The 21,978-nt window shown below is 41.2% G+C and overlaps 1 protein-coding gene across 8 annotated transcripts in view; it reads right to left on the bottom strand.

The window, feature by feature from the left end:
• The window catches only part of ROBO1 (roundabout guidance receptor 1), a 701,856-nt gene that overhangs the window by 288,352 nt on the left and 391,526 nt on the right, over window positions 1-21,978 (bottom strand). Inside the window, exon 1 of one of the 8 annotated variants that reach the window (XM_032097012.1) lies at window positions 6,462-7,042. The exons of the other annotated variants lie outside the window; for them this stretch is intronic. Within the exon in view, the coding sequence (XP_031952903.1) occupies window positions 6,462-6,516 (55 nt within the window). The 5' untranslated portion in view covers window positions 6,517-7,042. Of the gene's footprint in view, window positions 1-6,461; window positions 7,043-21,978 lie in introns of those variants that run through there. 8 annotated transcript variants of the gene reach the window in all.

Here is a 21,978-nt window from a genome sequence, read left to right as displayed (position 1 = left end):
CCATGAGGACCTTCACTCCTCCAACAGCACATTTTTTCACTAAAACCTAGATGGAAAAGTACTCAAGTTTTGTGTAGGTCTTTGGATAGTGGTGCTGAAAGAAACTGTGAGTAAGCCTGAGGACCTGAAATGCAGTTTTCACAAGGACACAAAATTGCATTATAAACTCTTAAAACAAACTGATCTTTTATTTAAATCCACAAGCGCATTCTCTGCCTATTACCAGTAGAGTCTCCTTCCTAATTTTCCATGTTTCTGCTTCCAGAAAACACAATTAACGTTATTTCCCACTAAAATAAAAGGCAAAAGGTTTTCTCTTCTCCTCCTCTGCATAGTTTGCCTCCTTTTGGTAAGGCCACCTTAAGATCATACCATCCCACAAACCATTCTGTCCTCAGCAAAGGTGAAATGACTTGGCTGCTCACGGGTGTGAGCAGAGCACTCTGCACCTTCCCCTTGGCTGCAGTTGCTCAGATGGCAAGCAGGCTCTAATTAAAAAGACTGGCCTGACGCCACTCACAAATCTCATTACTGTCAATTTATCAATTTTGTTTTAATCAGTCATACACAGACACACATAGACACATGAGTCTTAGTCAGAAATTTTCCTAAGCTTCAGAACAAGAGAGGCATGGAAAATACCTACAAGTCTGAGAACAGTTCTCAGTATTTGACAGTATTTAACTTCATTGGTTGATTATATACTCCTTTACTTTCTCACAAAAAATAGTTTCCTCACTTTTTTTTCAAAAGACACGAAAAGAAATAGAATATACTTTCCCTAAGTCTCTCTTCATTGTTTCACTGAACTGTAGGCCATTTCCCCTTCTACTTACACCTGAGATGGACAATCCCACATACACATCTTTCCCTGTGTGCTCTTGTTTTAACACCAATTATATCATACACATTCGTGGTCGGAAAGGCCTACCCTCATGATGTTCCAGAACCATATTCTATCATTTTTGTGGACAAATCTGGGTAAATGCACTATTTTTTCCTAATAAATAGCAAACCAACAAATTATTTCTGACATCCAGAATTAACTTCATCCCCTTCTTACTTCAGTAAAACTTACCATCACCTTCAGGGTAAGGTAACTCACAGTATTGGCTTACATTAATAATTAGGATACCAAAAGAATTAGCTCTTTAAAAACCAGAACTCAAGACCAACAACAGAATAACACAGCTCTGCACACCTGACTGAAACCAGAAGTCATTATTAGCTTCCCAGGTGTTTCACTTTTTCCCCTGTTGAGGTCTTCCTTAGTACCAAGTCTCAGCTGTGTGAGTCCAACATAGCTGGCTGCATCTATGTCGGCAATACAAAACATTTGTGCTCCTAAGACATTTTCTGTCTTCACATAAAATCTCCTTCTGCTCACAGCAATTCAGTGCCGATGCTAAGGCTGACACAGTCAGCCAAGAGACATCAGTGTATGACAGATATATATGTATGTGCATAAATACATGTGTACATACATATGCACACCTTCCTTCTCCTAAAGAAAATACAAACTAGCAAACTATCTGCCCTTAAAAGCATCTCTAGCTTTCAATATTTAAAAATATCTCTTTGCTGCTCTACTCTCACCTTTTGGTCAAGCTTCTCATCACTAACAGAAAAATACTCTTACTTCCCCTGTTTACACAATTTATTGGACTTAAAATACACCTTGGTTGCTACTTCAGTTACGTCACTATTTACCTTACAATTTTATGAAGAGGCACTCAGGTGTAAAGCTAAGGAAGGTTATCACCACCAAATGAGATTATATAACTGAGTACACAAATAAAATGTGTCGGGACCTCAGCATATGAAATTCTTAAGTGCCCTTTCATTTGCTTGGAAAGAGCAAGGCTCCTACTAAATTCCTGGTCACAAAGTAACCCTGAAATATTAACAACTATTGACAGCAAAATGACTCATTCCTAACTATTCAAGTACATAAAGCTCACAACAAATTCACAGCTTAAAACACTGACTGTGGGAATCTTCATTATGAAAGGAAAATTTTGAAGAAGAATCTAAGCCAGCTACCAGGACACCAAGCCAAGTGACCGTTATCCACCCAGCGCATTTAACAACAACAGAAATATTACACTGAGAATTGCAGCAACTGACTGGACTTGCTAGACCCAGCAAATTATTATTATATTCATTAGCGAAAGCTATCCCATAATGAGACATAATATTACAGTTGTTTAGGACTGTGAAAAAAAAACTCTTCCAGTTATTTAGGAAAATTAAGTGCCAACCAAAACCAATGTTATTTGAGAGTGAGGGAACAGGTTCTCAGATTCTTAAGTAAAACTGTAGATTTTTCTGTCTTGAATTTCTAAATTTTTTCTCTTTCCACCTTCTAATGAAAACTAAAGTGGTTTTGATTCCTTATGGAATCTCTCTAGCCATCACTTCCAAAGCATTTTATGCTAAAGCATCATTTGGCAAGCATTTAATGTCTAATATTAACATGTGATAACACTGCTACCTGTGTGTCACTGGTTTCTGATATTTGTAATGGCCCATCTATCTTTGTAGATCCAATCAAAACCTTTATCATGTAGACTCAGGAGTATTCTTTACATAAATTCATGTTTTCTAATAAAATCTTATGGACAGTACACATGATTCCCCCAAAATTCAGTACCCCAAACATTACAGATGATCCCTGCTAATGAAGTTACTGTGTAACTTCAACAAAAAACATCTGACAACCAACACTGACTGCAGTGAGCAAAAATCAGCTTGAGTGTTTTTCTGGTTTAAACTAACTTAAGTGCCAGGCAATAGGGGAAAAAAAAAAAAAGTGCCTCTTTCTAGGTAAAAGGTAACAAAATCTGCATTTATACAAAGTGAAAAAAAAAGAAGTTTGCTCTCCACAGATACTATCAGTACTCATAGGGATAAGTGGTTTTGAATCCAACACCTGGATACTTGGGGAATATTTCATCACAAGTAAGGAATTATCAATTTTACAGCATGTGGTTATTTCTCTGCTAGCTTCGTCTTCCGACACAATACAAGCGTGGCCAGCTTCTTCAGCTCTAAGCAGCTGGCTCAATCCTTCTTAAATATTCTTACAGTAGAATTACTTAGAACAGCACACAATGCATTAGGGGATAGGTGAAAAATGCAGTTTTTAAGTTTTCCTGGGTGACTTACTTGCTTTTACGGATTAGGAACTTAATACTTTCATAATCCTTTGAATTACCCTGTATTTTTTTAAAAAAAGCTCTCCTGATTTATTACTGTTAGACAGAAAATACGTAAAAGGAGTAGAAACATTTCCAGAAATGGTCTAGCACTTCATGAGGGAGCTTTTAAGTCCAAACTTCTGAAACAAACAAACAAAATGTATCAAGGTAATGGCTGATTTATTTACTCCAATAGGTAGGTTAGTCAGCTGGAAAGGACTTTGGGGACACTCCATGGACACCCTTAAACTATTAACCATCAGAAGACAACTCTCCCATGAAGGAATACAAGAGACAATTTTGCCCTCCACTGGCTAGAACTATCACTGAAAAACAGGCCTGCCTCACTGTGTCAGCAGTGCCTGTTCCACACAGCATGAAAAAACCTCTTGAGCAAATGTACCAATCCCATTGGAAGTACAATAATTAGTAAGGGATAACATGGACAGGAAAGGGGGAAAGGGTGGGTGTTGAGCAGATGGGAATCAGCAAGGCAATGAAATAACTCGTCAAAATATAAAGATTTCCATGGAGGGAAACAGAAAAATCACACAGTGACATATTTAGCCTTGAGAATTGCTAGAGCAGTGAACACCCATGTGGAAAACCAGAACCTTGACACTCGTTCCCAGCAAAAATGTTCTGCATGTTGCCCTTCAGATAAGTGAAAGCTTTTCTTTCCCAAACATATTCATTTGATGATGCTGCTTACTGGGGAGTGGAGACATGAAAAATCCATGCATTCTGAAGCAAATTCTGCCTCAGAATGAAGGAAAAAGGGCAGAATGCAGGTAAATACTCAAGAAAACAAGGATACCAGAGAAGTATCCCTTAAAGCAATTTTTATTCTCTATGCAAAGAAGCACTGAAATTACACTGGGAGAATAAGAGAGGAAAGCCGCTATATTCCAATTTTCAACACTATTCAAATTTAAATTTATTCAACATTTATTAACCACAGGCTTACATGAAAGAAGGTACTTCACAGGATTCCACAGAGACAACACCAGGGTAAAAATTAGGGGTTTTAAATTCTAAGTGGTTTACCAATTACTGTTTCAACAAACACTAACCCACTTACTTTTCTATTATTAAATTTTTTTCTCTTTCCCATCCCCCAATTATTTCCCACCTCTCAGCAGAAGTTTCTAACATGCCATTTAGAGTGTGGCCACACAAACCATTGATTCAGTAGTGGGTGTAAGTGAGGGAAGTGAGAACCTTCAGGGGAAGAGGGAGGAAAGGATCAATCAACTTGCAAGATCAGCTGTCAGCAGAACTCAAAGGATTTCAGTGTGAAAACTGGTGTAGATGACTCCTGTCCTTCCTTCTGCACGGCAGCCATCTGCCCTCAAACTTCATCCTGCCAAAGGTTTCTGGCATCTCCATTGTTCCAGACACAAGACTAACTACTTGACCACACCGTAGTTGAGGGGAAAAAGAAATTCCTCTGGTGAAGGATTTGGAACAGAGTTATTATCTGGTGCTTGTCTCTTATCTCTCTTACTGAATTTGTTTACATGACAAAATTAAAAACCTCCATAAAAATTCATTACTTTCTTCTTTTTTTTTCTCCTCGCCAACTCAGCTGGAATCAACATTATTAGAGAGAGCATCCCCATCCTGAAGGGAAAGAAAAAAAATTGAAAAAAAAAAAAAAAACTTGCATGCAACTTAACTCTGTTGAGCATTTATATGATAAGTAGATAAGAGAATTCAAAAATAAATTGAATAAAATTGTTTCTAAACTTGGAACTTAAAACACCCCAATACAGAAGCTATCTATGAAATCAACTTTTCTAAGGTGGGGATGATTGCCATGAAAGATTCAGAAAGAGCAAAGGGGTGCAAAGGCTCTTCCCCATTCCATTTGTTTCTTCCACCACATGAAGGAGGCAACACAGAGAAAAATCAAATTAAAGATGGCATGACTGACATGGTCAAAAGTGAACAGGGTGAGAGCTACTCAGGGATGCAAAGTTTTCCACATCCAAAGCCACAAGGAGCAAACTAATACCTAAGAGCAAAAAATTAATAGTTAAATTTATGATATAATCTAGAAACAGACATAAGTTACTACATTCAGTGACATAATTAAGACTTAAAGCTTGAGGCAGTGTACTTAAGTCTTTCAAAAACTTCATTCATTCATTCACTGACCGGATGTCTCATGCTACCATAACTTTAATGACTCAAAGGGGTCCTCCGCAAATTTATAAAAATCAATTAAGGTAGAAAAGTTAGTGCCCAAACCTTCACTATGGCACAAGGATTTACTGCGCTCACTTAGCGTGTGACACAAGGCGTTCCTAAGAACGAGAAACAATACTGCAGGGAGATAAACCCGGCCTCCTGTGAGAAACAGGGTCCTTGCGTAGAGACAAACCCGAAAAGCTCCCGAGCCCCCCACGCCCACCGCGGCCACATGCGCGCCCCGCGGGCGCCGGGAGCGCCGCACCCGCCCCGAGCCCAGCGCCGCTCTCCACGGGGCGCCCAGAGCCAAACCTGCCCTCCACAATGCCCTATCACTGCCGCCCTATCTGTAACCTACAGGCACCGTAAGATGCCCCAACACGGATAAACCCCGCGCAAACTGTGCCTAATGACCATTAATCCCCCCCTATCTCCTCGGCCATCTCCCCCACTCCCACTTAGCACGGTGGCGCTTCACTTCACACACGTGGGTAACTTTAATCGTCAAGGTGAAGCAAAACCCATCCCCAAGCCCTCCCTCCTCCTCCTCCTCACCGCCGTGGTCCCCCCCAGTGGCGGCTGCGCGGGGTTTGACCCGGCCCGAGGGCTGGGAGGGGGCGATGCTCCAGGGTCCGCCCGGCGGAGGGTGCGCGGTACCCGCGGGCAGCCGCGCCGAGCGGCGGGCGCAGCCACCTCCCGCGGGAGAAGGGGGTCCCTGCCCGCCGCCCCCTCGGCTCAGCAGCAGCCGTGGTTACATCAATCGACCCTCAGGAGCAGCCGGCGGCGGGAGCCCTGGGACCGAGACCGGACCCGGAGCCGCGCATCCCCCCACACCCGGCTCCCCGCGCCCGGCCCCGGGCAGCCCCCACGGCCGGCGGCAGCTCCCGGGGCAAACGCGGTCCGGGCGCCCACAGGCTGGAAGCTGAGCTTCGGTTTCCGAGCAAAGGAGGGGGCCGGGAAGCGCAGAGGGGCCAAACGGGGGGTGGGAAGAGGGAAGGAGGAGAGCGGCTGCGGGAGCGCTGCCACCGCCGCGGCCGCGTATCTGACCCGCCCGCGTGCGGTGGTTACCTGAGGTGACACATATGAATCCAAAGAGGTAAAAGTGAGCAAACTCCGCGATCATTGTCCTCGGGTGGCGCCTGCAAGCAGTCTCATGCCAGAAGAGCGGGGGGAGAAACGAAGAGCCCCCAGTTGTAATTCCACAGAAGCTTAACGTAAGCGAGGTTCTCTAATCCCGCCGGACTCCCGGGGCGAGCCCCCTCCGGGCACGGCGCTGTCAGGTCCGCGGGGCTCCAGCCGCACGCCAACTCCGGCCGGCCTCCCCCCTTCTGGCCCGGGCTTTGCTCAGCGGCGCCTTGACACTTCCCAGGACTATCCAAAGCGATAGAGAAAACAAAAGATCCTCGAGTTCCCGCAGCCGAGGTCCGCCGCCTCCCGAGCACAAGTTGCTGCCCCGGCCACAGACCCCGCTCTGGGCGCCCGGGACGAGCCGGTAACGGAGCGCAGCCGGGACGGGCACGGACCGGCCACCGCCGCCCTCGGCGAAGGCGAGGGGCGGGCAAGGAGCTCCACGAAGTGTCCCCGCCGAGTCACTGCGCGCCCGGCGAGCGGCGGGCAGAGCGCGGCGGCGGAGCGGCGGCAGCGCCCGCTCCCATGGCGGGGGAAGGAGGCGGGCGCGTCGGGGGCCGCGGCGGAGCGCGGCCGCGGTCAGGCGGGGCGGCGGGCAGGGGAGCCCCGGCGGCAGCCCCGAGCCCAGCCCAGCATCGCCGCCGCCCCCGCCCCGACACGCGGGAATCCCACACTCGCCCCCGCCCCAGCGCCGGAGGAGGGCACAAGAGGGGCGATGGGAGCAAAGAAGAAAGAAAGGGGAAAGAGAGAGGGCGAGCAAAACTTCCCCGGGCCAACGCCCCCGAGCCACCCACCCCAACCGCCCGCCCTCGGTGCGGCGGCTGCGGGAGGAGGAGAGGGAGGAGGAGGAGGAGCGGCTCCTCGCCTTGTCGGGGCAGGGGTGCACGAGTCAGGCGGGGCCGAGCCCGCCGCGCCTGAACTTTCTGGTGTCACGTCGAGCCGCTCGCCTCCGCCGCGGGTTTCCCCTTCCCCCTCCCGGCCGCCTCCGCCTGCTGCCCGCGCTGCCGCCGCCGCGGCAGGTCTGGTGCCGCCTCGGGACACCTTAAAGGAGCCGCACCTACGCGGCCCCCGCACGCCCCGAGCGGCGCTGCCCGGCCCGGCGCATCCCGCCCGGCCCCGCCCCGCGCGGAGCCGGCGCCGCCTCCCGCCCCTTCCCCCGCCGAAGGTAACGCGCGGGGCGGCTCCCGGAGCCGACCGTGCCCTGGGCACGGCGCAGCCAGGACTCGGGGAGGGGATGGGGGCAGCCTCGGGCACAGAAGAAGTTTCGATCTCCCCCGGCCACCCCCGCCGAAAACAAACGAGCACACAAAACCCCCGCCCGGGTCTCCACTGGCATTCCCGACGGAGCGAGGAAACAACGCTTCCCTGGATGATTCGCATCGCCTGTGGCCTGGCCGTGCTCCAGGCGTGGACCAAATCTCCAGGAGAAGCATCCTCAAGTCCTCGCTCCTGCACAGTGCACAGATAAATACTACAGGAACGACTCCGCATGGCCATGTCAGCTTTATGTCACACCACGAGAGGTAGTGGTGGGGGAAGAAGGGGAAGAACACTGCAGGGGAAGAGGGAAGGTGTACTTGGAAGAAGTAGCACTACCACCTCACAGCAAAGTTCCAGCTATTCCTAGATTTGATTCGCTAAGTTATGAGGATTGAATGAGACATCAGAAATTTCATTTCCAAGCAGTGTATTGAATATATTAACCTCATTGCAAGCAAGTCTGCAGTGGGATAATAAAACTCTAGAGAAAGACCCTTGATGTACTTCCTGTCACAGGATTTATGACCCCACACTGTTCTCAGCCAAACAGGTTCGGGTGCTCACAGGCACCATCAGTCAACACAAGGCATGTCACTGGGTTTGCCCCGTTTTGTGTCCCTCAGAGGAAACTGACCAAAACTCCCAACAGCAGAAAGGTCCTACGGATTGCACTGAATCTGTTTTAGTCTGCTTTTATGTGTACAAGGTCTGTAAAGACAAATTTTCAATAATGCAAAGCAAAACTGGTTTACATTGGGAAAAGAAGCTCGTGGTTATATGAATACAGTGTATCTATGTCATCAGCAACCAAACTGGTGAGATTTTCTTCTAAAACTGATGGGAATTGATGAAACATTAGAACACCCAAAAGTTAGAAAAACAATCCAGTGCTTTAACATCAATCAGACATTAATTTTCACAGGAAAAAACAAATTAGTGTCCTACTTCAAACACATTTAGAAAGCAATCATAATTGTGGAATCAATAACAGTGAATACTTTTGAATATGAGCAGATTTCTTCAAGGTGTACCTAGCCAACCATTTCTCTTCCTGTTGTGACCTCATGCATCATGCTGCACTTCATGAAAGAAAAATGTATTTGCACCTCCGGAGTTAAAACCACACTGCAAAAACAGTGAAGAGGCCTGAGATAATCCTTGAATTCTATTGAGAAGTTTTAGATTTCAATATATTAGATTTGGGGTTGTTCTTCTATAATTAATTAAATAAACGAGAGTCACATGCAGGGCTGAAAATGAGCTGCAAGAGTTCATTTGTTTCACCTCTGTTCCCAGAGAGGGTCAAGTATAAGTAGACCCTCACTAGCAGGTATTTTGTAATCCCATTACTATCCATTTCTAATGACTGAAATTTAATACTATTTTTGGGTAACCTGTTCCAGTTCCTATACAGTCAGAGTTCTTTTTTTTTTAAGCCTAGACTAAATAGTCTTCCAGAGGAAAACACACCACCAGCACCACCAATAACATTTTGAAGGCCTTTTTTTTTTATTCCTTCTGTGGTATCAATACTTGACAGACTCACATTGTACTAAGTTACATATTTTAATTGATTGCATCTCTTAAAAAAGCAAATACACACATCGACCAGTAGGCCACTCTAAAGGGAATAAATGGGTTCACTTATTCTGTGAATGTATGTACACACATCTTTTATGTACACATGTATTTATTTACTTGTGTCATTCTTATGTATTCCTCTGTTTATATGGGATGTATAATTTTTCCTCTAATCTCTAATTATAAAACATAATTCTAATGCATTTCTATGGCATATGTATTATCTAGCAACATAAATTAATCCATTTACTTTGTAACTGGCAGCAAACATATACAAGGTGTACAGAAGGTAAATAAAACATTTTCCTAATTCCCAGAGAGTTTTCTCTACTCAAGATGAATCTGTTTCCTGTTCATTAGTGCAATAGTAGGTTTCTAGATTCACACACACTTTTGCTTAGGTAAATTTAAAACAAGGACCGGTAAAATTTTATGCCATGTCAAAGTCTTGTGTATGCTGGCTGCTAATTTCAAATTCACATGCAGAGAAATTCTACATACAGCAGTGGATTAAAGCTCTGGAGCTTGAATGACCTTACCATGTGATCACGAGATGAGCCTACGTAAAACAGTTTAAAGCTTTTGTGCCGCAGCAACCCCATCTTTAATGAGCCTCTAGGACTGTTTCAATCACTATAAAGAAATTTTTATCTTTTGAGAAGAACAGAGTCATTCTACTTTAGGTACCTATAGTGAAAGTACAGTAGAGCTTCAAAGGCTTGTTCAATTTGTACTGTCTCAGATACTTCATAATGTAATGTTTAGCTGTCAGTGCTTTCTTCGGAAAAATTGCTAGGAGTGAATGTATACTGCTCTAATTATCTTTCTTAAAATTCGTTTAGATTGTAATAATATATAACAGCTGCACAGCTGAGTGAATCTCTTCAAATTGTAAGCCTACAGAATTTCATCAGAATGTCTTGTAAGTAATTGACATCATCTTTAATTCTGCAGATGTTCTTACAAAATGTGTGCTATTAAAGCACCCTTATTGTCCGTGATACTGAGACATGCAAACATTCCTATGAGACACACACATGTATGTGTATCTGTCAGAAAATGTTTCTAGGAAGAGAAATATGGCTTTAACCTTTTCAGATGTGGGGAACAGTACGTGTATGAGTATTATACAGCGGATGTACTTGCTGTGTTTATTCTGTAATATGTAATACCATTTTTAAAACTTACACAAACATGTAATTTCTGGGAGAACAGAATCACCAAGCACAAGATTAAAGATGCTGCCTGAGTTTGAGGCGCAGGAGTTGGTCATGAAACCTCAAACAAAAAAGGAAAGGTTCTAGAGAACTGATAGTTGTGATTCAGCAGATGGCACTCTTCCCTCAAAGTGACTAAAATCAGTGCTGCCTCTGATACAAGGGATGATGTTCTTTGAGAGATTATTCAGAAGAACTTGAACTTCTGTAAGTACTGAAGATCCCAGGCACTTCCCTCCAAGGGTAGAGATATGCACATGACGTCTTGGATGTGTTGTGGGGGCAAACTCTCTCTCTCCACAAACCTTTTTGAACTTCAAATGACTCTCCCCCTTCCTGATCTCCAAAGTGCCGTGTAGCCTTCCGGTTATCTGCGGCGCTGGCTGCCAGGAATACCTCTGTGTGCACATTACACGGTCACACACGCTCGTGTCTGCAGAAACTCATGGAGTTTATCGTTCCGAGCCTGGCAGCCAGGATTACTGAATCAGTACCTTTATTCTATAGGCTACAACTAAGCTTCCATTGACATCATAGGGATTATAGAGATATAACTAAGTTTCAAAAACTCTTTCTTCCAGACTGTTTAGGGCACCGTGGAAATGATCGGTTGCATTATTTAGTAAACGGTCTGAAAAAACTATTACATTTTTTCTAAGTGTAAGCTGAAATTAAATGGAAAAATATGAGGAATTATATATACATCTCGCTTTGTATATTTGTCTCTAAGCATATAATGGGCCTTAACCATGGTAGGAACCCTAGCTGAAGTCAATAAACATATCTGATAGCAGAAGAGTATATTATTTCAATGATATTTTCATTAGTAAATAAACTGGGTTTTTCTACATTAGATCTGAACAAGCACTGAAATTGTTAGAAGAAGGAGTACTGTAAAGGGCAGCTGAGTATAAAAAGTGCACGTATAGCAAAAGCTTGAAAACCTACAGTTGCCATATAATTAATTGGGATAATTATTATGAGCAAACAAGAAACGCTATGATTTCCATACCCATATAAGTCAATTTCTGTCTCTTTCTTGACCTGTCTGGTTACTGTTTAAACATGCTGTTCAAAGACATTGTTTTCTTATGTTTGATTGCTAGGGCCTTACCATGATTTTGCTTTTATTTACATTAATTTTGTGATGTAATTCTTATTTTCTTTGATGTTACTCTTAATTACACTGCAAGTGAATTCAGACTTCCAGTGTCTTTCACTACATACAGCATTCAGAATAGTACTCGAGTCATTGCAGAGCAAGGAATAATAGCAATAAAATACAGTATTTTATTTTCTATGATGAATTCACAGATAGAGACCCTAAAGAAGCTCAAGCCTCATTATGCTAGGTGTATAAAAACAAGATAAAAGATGCTTTCTTCAAAGGATTTATAAAGCATCATTATCAACATAAAGAACTTCAAGAAAAAATCACCACTGGCACAAACATGCAAAATTCCATTGAATTCTATCCTTTAATATTCCTTTATATTAGGGGTGAATGGGTCTTTTCATTTCTGTTCAAAGATGCTATAGCCCATCCCCTCTGGAAAAAAAAAAAAAAATCACTGAAGCTCTATTCCTTCTGTTGCCCCCGTAAAAAATGCTAAAGGCATATTTGCTATTCAGTCTACTCAGCAGACTAGCTTTATGCTTTAAAAAAAATATTATAATTACAGGAAATATTGCATACAACTCCTGCTTTGTGGTTTTGTTCTTGTTAGCGACAAAATGCTAATCTGCTTAATATGTAATTTATATACAAACAACACAGTATTTATTACAAAACCAGTGTTATCTCTGATATTGCTAAACAAAGAGAGACCTGTCCCTGAAATCTCAGTATTTGCTTTAAATGTTTAACAAATGAACCATTCAGTACTCACTATCTCCTTGCCTCAATACGAGGAGTATGAGGGTGTCACCTAGTGGATTGTTCTGACTGCCTGAAGAGAGCTCACAAGCCAAATCACCCAAATGGCATTGAATGAACTAACAAAATGAAAGAGAAAGGCTTCTTTTTCCTTTACTTAATTACTCCAGGAATTGTGAGAGCTTCAACAGAGTGTTATTGTTCTGTAATATCTGCCTTTGGGTTCCCATTCATGCCACAGAATCTGTTGGCACTGAAAAGGGCTGTAAGAATGATGCATCCAAAATTTTGAAGAGAAAATTACCTATGTTCCTGCATCAGAGGAAAGGTTTGATATTACCACAGACAACCATTTTAAATGAGTTGCACAAAATTTTTGTTTAAGATTACAAATAATAACTGGAAGAAAGGATCTACTGTGCTTGTAAGTTTCATCAATTATATTTTAAAAGAAGGAACTATTCCATGGTTTTCAACAGGCCATCAAAAAAAGGGGGGTTTGCATGTATTAATTTGAGATTGCTGTATGCATTTATAATTCATGAATAGTTAAGGTTAGCAATCTGGAGATGAAAAGGATTACATAAACTATCCATCTTATTTCTTTGATTGAATTACTGCACATATTTAAAGCAGATGCCACTTAGGAACTGAATACCTGCCGTGAATTAACTCAGTCAAATGCAAAGCAGATACCCAGCCAGCTCACCCAGTACCATTTCAATTGCATGTTGAAATTTAAAATAACCAGCATACAATTTATAATTGCATGATGAAAGCCTATCTGATCCCATATATTTAACTTCTTTTAATTAAAAAAAATGCTTACTACAGTTTTAATATTGCATTCTGCCCTTGAGTGGAGGAAGGGAAGAAAGCAAGGATGGAACTACAGATGATAAAGACATACTGTTTTCGTGCCTAGAGTGTGCATTTGAATTACACCCCCTGACATTTTTGAGTGTGTGCTGTGTGACCAGCATGGGAAGAGGAGAAAGTCTTTGCCCCATGATGGTGTGCTTATTCTTTGGTGTCAGAAGTACATCCTACCTGTCAGCAGATGCAGTATGCTACTGGAAGCAGCAGCAAAAATCTTACATTAGCAGTACACTTTGCTGTTGGTCCCCTGGCATAATATGCCTGTTTTAATGAACAAGTGGATCTATCTTCCTCTGTATATGATGGCTAGCACATCCTTAGCCTTTTTTGCACGTACAAAATACACAGTCAATCTAAAATGCCTTGCAAAATACCCCAGCAATACTTATCCATATTAAAAGCTCTCAAAACCACACTTCAAGAGAACTGTGAAAATGTACATTACTTAATTTAATTAGAAAAGGAAAATGTATAAACGTATTTCAATTGTTTGACTAAAATCAAACTACCTCTACTTTTTGAGGTAGGAAATGGAGGAAAAAAGGAAAAAAAAGATCAGTTAAATCCCTCACCCTCAAAACAGAGAACAGAGTTCTGTTGATCAGAAGCATCTTATTCTGCTAGATATTAAATGTTTTCTGGCCCTTAGAAGCATTTCTCCACTCTTTGGAACATAGAATTATTTGGGGGTATTCTTTTTAATGTATTTTGTCTTGTCAAAACTCTTGGTCTAGATCCTAATGGATTCTGATGTGAAGTGCCCAGGTGATGTACATTGTGGAGTTCAGTAGCAGACACTGACAAAGTACTAAACCTGCAGGGCAAGTAAGGATTACTGCTGAGGGAGAGAATACTGTCAATGAGCCTTGTATACCCATTCATACAGCAGGCTATTTTATTTTAAAACAGTTCCTTCCAGCAGCAGTACCAGGCTCCCATACCTCATACATCTCCTTTTGCACAGAAGGTCAGACTACCTTCAGAAGGGGGGGAAAAAAAGGAAAACAAACTAGAGGGAAGGCCTTGGGCCCCAGCTAAATATTTCATTAAAAGAAAACTGGTCTTGCATGTGTTCTCTTTAAAGCCTCCCAAAGGACAAATCATGTCTACATAGTTAGGAGCATCCAGTAACACAACTATTCCTCCCACTCTCCGAGATGGCCTGACACGAGCCAGCTCCAGTGCAGAAGCTGAGTAAATATTCTGTGCTGGTGCCAAGCCTGAGCTAACACAGGTTGTGTCTCAACAGGCCCTATTAGCTCAGGCTCATTAGTGTAATAACACGGCTGCGCTGCTCTGCAGCTGGCTCTGTGTGCCGGGCCTGCCCCGCGCGAGGAGCGGGCTCAAGGACCTGCCCCTGGCTGTGGAGACATGCCGTCAGCGCCTTCCTCCTCTTCTTCCCGGAGATCCTGGCACTGCATTTAAAGCCAGCAGCTGCTCCTCTCAAAAAACTGCCCTGGCGTACATCGACCATTTCAAAACCAGTGGGTTAGTGGAAGGGTGTGAAGTGCTGGCTGCCTCTGGCAGGTCGGAGGATCAGCCCTGCTACACTGCAGTGGCATTTTCCCAAGTACAAAGCACAACCTTAGGCAAGGATCAGATAGGTATATAACTTCCACTTTCCTCTTCTATCACCTCTTAACAGAGAAAATGTGAGAGTAGATTACACACTGAGCACTGGAGGAGGCCTTAAAAACGCAGCAGTCTGCTTTCAAATAAAAAGTTGAAAACTCACCCTTTTCCTTTATATAAATAGGCTAGTTTTGTACTGTCCTAGTTGTTACTGAGTAAACACAATTTATCTGCTTTTACCCTCAGCTGCACTGCTGGACAAACAACCTACTGTTCAGCTGGAGTGCACAGTCAGAGCTTCATGGGCTCACAAAACGCACTTCAAAGAACACAACAAGAACAGAAAAATTGCTTTTTAAATCTTACTGCTGTCCAGGCACAGGACCAGCATGGCAGTTCAGATGGCAATATCAGATAGACTGAAAAAATAATAAGACTGTTTTAAGTTTCAGGCAAAGTTCCTATAGACTGCAATAGGAGATAATATTATCTGGGATCTACACCTTCCACATATGATCCCTGTAGCTGTAGCTCTTAGGTGAGTAAGTGAGAGCAGCAGTGAGACACAAAACATTATGTGTCAAAAACATCATTTGAAATCTACACCTACACACAAAGATGAAGAAAATGATTCCAACTTATTTTACATTATTTATTTATTAAATTATTTCAGGTTTTAGCTTCAACTGGCATTTTTAGGTGTTGCTTCGTAATGATAGAGGCTGAGAAACAGTCTGCTTTTGCATGTTTAAAACTGATAGTCTCACATAGAAGTAATAACCATTGGCCAGGGGAGATTTCCTTGCCAGTAAGAGAGTTTTTAATATTGAAATTTTGCATATTGCTGTGGAAAGTTTCTAATAACCAAGAGGGAACTGTTTTTTAACTGGTAGGGTAAACTGTTCACCTGAGTAGAAATGTGAGAGATTTCATTCAAGCATATTCAGTTCATTCTCATGAACAACTTTATATTTAATTGTAAAATTTTATATTTGCTTCCCAGCTTTTAAGAAGTTACTTACTTTTTTGGGGCACATTTTGGTATGCAATACTACTTGTGTTGCAAGATTTGCATTTTGGTTTATTGAAGCAAACAAGGTTTAAAACCCCTGATTTTTTTTATTATAATGGGGAAATCCTCTCAATCAATTCAATGTGATGATAAATACAGGTCTTTCAGTAAAGTACTTATCAAACCTCCAATGTACTTTGTTCTTATCTGGAGTGATTCCAGAATATAACAGTTTTAAGTGAACTATGCTGTAATGCCCTCTGCTGGTACTGAGTTGGTAAAAACACTCTAAATTTCTTCTGTAGTTAATTTGAAAAGGTACAAAAATGGGTTCAAACCATCATAAACTTCTACCCATACCCTAGGCTGGTTACAGGCTCTCATAGAACATATTTTAAGTAAAACCAGCCAAGTCGATCTTAAGAAATACCACATTTGACATAAACTTTTTACAAAGTTGCCAAGACCTTCAAGGTTTCTCAAGAAAGAATATTTGCTAAATTCTCAAAATTCAATGAAAAACTTCATAACTAAAGGAACAAACTATTAAGAGTGTCAACTGACATTCGTTTAACTTCAAGAAGTTGATACTGCATTGGGAAATCAAGACTGAAAATCTTACCAGAGTGGTAATGTTAGATTTTAGAATTTCAAACAGAATTTCAAAGCTCTTGGCTTATATTGTACCCATCCAACACATGGCAATAACCATAGGCTGAAGCCACTCTTTCGGCAAGGAACTGAATATATGCCCTAGGACTTACATTGTAACTTTGGTTGATATTTTAAATAGCTTTAAAAAAAAAATAGGAATGACCATTCAGACAGTGAAGCACACCTATACCGGAGGATCCTGCTTCAATACTTTTATGGCATGAATACATGGAAAAAAGAAAATACTGAAAAGTCAACTTAAGATTTTTTTCCTGCCCAGCTTACTACTGCCTGACAGAGGGCTTAGTGAGATGCTACTACCCATTCCCAAGGAGTTAATTAGTACCTTCTGTGAATAAATATCAAACACACCAACACTTTATATGCAGCAAGATTAAACAAGTAGTGTTTTTAAAGTTCCGGATCTTTTGAAGTATGCTTGGTTAAAATTGCCTTAATTAGATAGCATAATGCTAAAATAAGGTCTAGGGTATTCTTGTTGTCTTCCTGTTCTCTCGGAACACAGAGTAAAAATTATAAACCTGGCCCAAATTTGGCCTCATGGAAACGTGAATGAGATTTTCAAAAGTGCTTTGCAGAAGGGGATGTTCAACTGCCACTGAAAGAACTCCCCCTGGTATTTTTGAAAATCCCACCCTTAACCCTTTATTAAGAATCCCTTGAGAGAGATTTTTGCTTGAAGCCATAAATCTGCCCATCAGATATGCAGGGCGAATCACCAATTAACAGGAGACATGAAGGATTTTCTTGATTACAGTTTGGACAAGCATTTCTCTGGAGAGCTGCTGCTTTTGTTCAGAATCAGCCTGTCTCCTCCATGTTTGAGCACGCTGTGTGGTTCACAATCAGAACCCAGAGAATTTTAGTGCAACAGAAACACGGGTTTGAATGGCCTAAAATGTTCCTATTATACAATAGGCAAAATCTTATTGTTGCTTCACATCATTTGGGGTGGCAAAACCTGGCAGTTGAAATGATGCTCTGCTTTTGTGGGTCACACTGGCATTGGATCCAAATGATGAATGCATGGAACGTGGTAATAAACACGTTGAAAGCAAACATTTGCACTCAAAACTGTTGTGTAGATTCAGCCTAATCCTTAGAGGATTTCAGGTTCTTGGATCTGCCATGTCCTAAGCTGGCAGTTGCTTGAGGTGACAACCCGCTGCCTGAGAGCAGGTGTGGGAGGCATGCCTGCCACTTTCTAGGTATGTAGGAAAAGCTGGAGTCTATCTGTTTTCTTCTTCCCCAGCATTTTTAATGATTTGCCATATCTCTGATTAGCTATGTTGTTTAAGCCACAGTGAAGACAAGAGTAGAGGCAAGTTTTAAATAGCATAATGTAGTTCTCTTTGAAATCTGCTTCATTATGATAAAGATTGTGGTGACTTTGATTTCTTCTGTTTGGGTTTATGTTTGGATCTTAACTTACTAACTCCAGGAAACAGTTTCATCAGTGATCAGATTTCCTATCAATGAAATAATGTGATGCCTACCTAGCCTGTGAGAAATTTCCTTTATTGCTACTCTGGAAGACATTGCCCAATGTAGTCTAGAAAAGTAACATTTATGAATTTTCTCTTATCACTACTCTATTAAATACTGTATTACAGGTAATCCTACTCCCTATTATATGTAATCGTTTCCTGCTTAAGACGTTTGTATTCTGTCCAGTGGTTAAAACAAGATATTCTGAAGAAATAGCCTATTCTTTTACTACCCACTGGATTCAGGAAAAACTATTGATTTCACACTGAATTCTCACTTAAATGGCAGAGAGACTGAGGTCCACAATGAAAAACCCATCATACAGAGAGGACAGGAAGTATTTCTAGAATTTTGCTGCACAAGCATAGATTGGTGCAGAACTTTAACAACATAATTAAAGTGTAGCAATCCTATAACATCCTCCTCAAATGCTCCCATGCTCGTCATGACACTACACAGAGCATAGGTCTAAGTTCTGAATAACAATAAAAGAAATCTGTCTTGGAGTAAACTTTGCTGTTCCAGGGATGGCAGCTGTTCTCATGGCACAGCAATATTCCCTGTCTAACAAACAAACACACACTAACAGCAACAGGCAGAGGGGAAGATAGAAAGGCATTGGCCACTCAGTGCCCTGTTGTTAAGCAGGTGACAACCCCGTAAATCTGAGATTCCGTGGCCATAAGCTGGATCCAGAAAATCAGTAAGATCCAAAATCCTTATGTTCTGTCTGCTCATACTTCAGACGTTTGCCATCTGAAACACTGCCATGTCCAAATAAGAACACAACAGTTCTACCTCATGACGCCTGAGGTCATGAGTTGTGGGGTAATGTCAAAGTCTTATTTCTGTCATATCCTGCAAAACCAGGACCAATGTGTATGTACCCACAGGAAAAAAAGAAACAACAGCAGATAAATAGTTTTTTGGGCACATTTATGCCTATCTGTTAACAAGTTCAGTAAGACATGAAATAAATCTCTACTTTAAAATCAGACAGCAGCTTCAAGAAGTGGTATTTACAAACAAATTATTAGTACAAACAGCCTCTAATAACACAGTACTGAAGAGTCAAGGGAAGAAGTGGAATTTTCATTTCTTGATCCCTGCAAATTAAGATAAGGTGCTTTTCTGGAAGCCTTAAGCAAATACCACTGTGTCTTATGGAGCCCAGTAGAGGGGTTACATGGGTGAAATTTAAATGTCTTTTATTACAATTAATCAAGTGGGGTTTTTTAAAATCATAAATGTCACAAATCAACTGATACTAGACAATATATTATTTATGAGATGAACATGAGTATTTTAAAAAATGTATATATTACAATGGATTTAAAAGGTTTTATTTATCTCTGTAAGTATAACCATGCCACGGCTTGCAAAAGATTCTTTTCTATTCTATTGACAAAAATGAACATAGATCCAAAACATGACAGCCCATACCCACAAAATGGGAATGAATTACTCCTTTGTCACCCCTTCAGTTTGTGGTTTGCAGACTACAACACAAGCTGATTATATTGACGTTCCTAATTATGAAAGTTAGGGGAGTTTTCATATCTTTCACTGGAGTATTGTCTTCAGTTGATTACAAGTAAGATTGGAAAAAAATATTTTAATGAAATATGCAGCACAGAGTTGTACTAAATACAATCACACATTGCTCAGCAAAGCTGCCAATAAAGTGAAACAAATACAACTCCTCAAAGATTTCAATGAAATAAGTAATTAACAGTTTTCTAATATGGAGCTTCATGGAGTACAAAGAATAAATCTCATAAAATAAAGGCAAAACACTGACAACCCAATTTCATGCAGAATTCCAACTCCTGAAAGGTCTGAAGCCTCAGGCACTTAGAATTTACTGTTCTCATTCACAGAAATGATTTGCAGACCTAAATGAATATTTTAGGGTTTTTTCTTTGAGTCAAATGATCCATCTGTTTACTAAAACAATTCACTGCAAAGCCAAAGAGGTCATTTCAGGGTAAAACCTCCATCTTAGCAAAGGGTAAACCAAACAGGGTGTCAAGTTGAACTATTTAAAGTATAAAGTAACATCAGATAACGTTTGATGATGGTCAGATTTTATGAACTTTCTGCTCCAGAATTTTTAAGACTGAGATACAAAGAGTCATTTTCTTGGAAGGTATTAAATTAACAGAGATCTATATTTCTATGGCATTATCCCAGTTTTACACTGTTGACTAGTGTTGATAATGAATATTATATGTAAAAATGAATATGCTCTCCAACTTACAGCCACACCATCAGACATGGGAGTGTTTTCAGTAGGCTATGAATTTGTAAGTTGAATCAAGGCCACACCATTTTTTTCATCTTATCCCATGAGAGAAGATGAATGGGAAAAGATTAGTGGAAGAATGAGAATGAGAGATACTATTTATTTCAGATTGTTGATTTGAAGTAAAATTTCAATGTTTTATGTGGGACTTGGTGGTAGGGGAAAAAGAATAAAACATATTCAGTAGGAAAATGTTTGTCTGAACTGAAACAATACCATATCTCCTAAATTTAGCATTACCAAAAATTTCAGTGGTGTTAGGTTACAATGTAGCTTCTGCTGTAAAAGGGAGAACTCCCTTCAAATGGCTATATTCTCAAAATTAGAATATATTGCTTCCTAAATTATAAAAAAGCAAGAGAGTAGGTACCATGATTCCAACTACTATCACCATTTCCAAGGATTACCAGAATCTTTAGAAAATAAAATCTGTTCTCAGTGAGCTGATTCCCTCCACCTGTGGTGCTTCTTTTTCCTAATCCTTGCATTAGAAACAGGCAGGTGTAAATGCTGTATTAGGTCACAATGTTTTGAATTGGAAGAGACCCACAAGAATCATCAAGTCCAAGTCTTAAGTGAATGGCTCATTTGGAGACCAAACCCACAACAGTATAGTTAGTGTCTAGTGGAAAGAAATAAATTAAGCACAAAACCTGCATTGACAGTATGGTGCATAATCTTCCAACTTACAACCTTATCTGATGGGTAAAAGTACAGCACTGGGTCCTAGAGTTTATTGATGCATTTGCAACAACACAGCTCCATGGACCCCAGGGCCTATTCTGGTTAACTCAGATTTCCTTGCCATGAACATAAATGCCAGTCATCACCTCTATCACAAAATTCCAAGATAATTTGTTTGACTCACATTTTTTTTTAAAAGGTTTTTTTCTAAAGCCACAGTGGAAATTTGTAGAGCATTTTCTTTTTTTTTTTTTTTTTTTTTTCACCAAAGGGTTCCATGTACCTGATTTGGAACAGTGTTTCAGAGGTCAGCTGTTATAAGCAAGTTCTGTGCTGGTTCCATCTGCAGCCAACACAAGAAATGGGCTACTCCAGAGGCTCTCTAATGGATGATCTCAACATTTGTTTTAGAGCTGATGAATTATGTTCTGCAAGTGCCTGTTTCTACCCTCTCACTGCAAGACTGGTTTAGACGTTTCATACACCCGAAGTTAGGCAAGATAAGTCCAATCTTTATGTGTAATACTGGAGTGAAGGACTTTGATAGACTTGGGAAAGGTTTTCACAGAAAGGTGTCTTTAATATCTCATTCTAGATTTATTTAACACAGGCCTTTGAGTTAGCAGTCTTTGCTGCAAAGTCTGTGAACTTTTAAAATCAGTGAAACTTTAAACTAAGAGCTCCGAACTCGAGGAGTTTGGCTGAATCATGGACCATCTGATTGGATCATCTGAATCAAGCAGCTTCCTTGATTATTTTCACAGAAAATTCTACAACAGTTGTTTGCATACAATTAATTAGAAACTTAAGTGGGTATAAAAAAGGGATGGACTAATTACTCTGAAGTTTCCTGTAACACTGTAACAATTCTCCTACTACTATGCAAAGGACAGACAATTTCTTTTCCT

The sequence above is a fragment of the Corvus moneduloides genome, chromosome 2 (assembly GCF_009650955.1).
Source record: "Corvus moneduloides isolate bCorMon1 chromosome 2, bCorMon1.pri, whole genome shotgun sequence".
NCBI classification, from domain to species: Eukaryota; Metazoa; Chordata; class Aves; order Passeriformes; family Corvidae; genus Corvus; species Corvus moneduloides.
The sequence above is the reverse complement of the archived record's forward strand: the minus strand, read 5'-3'. Positions and strand labels throughout refer to the sequence as shown.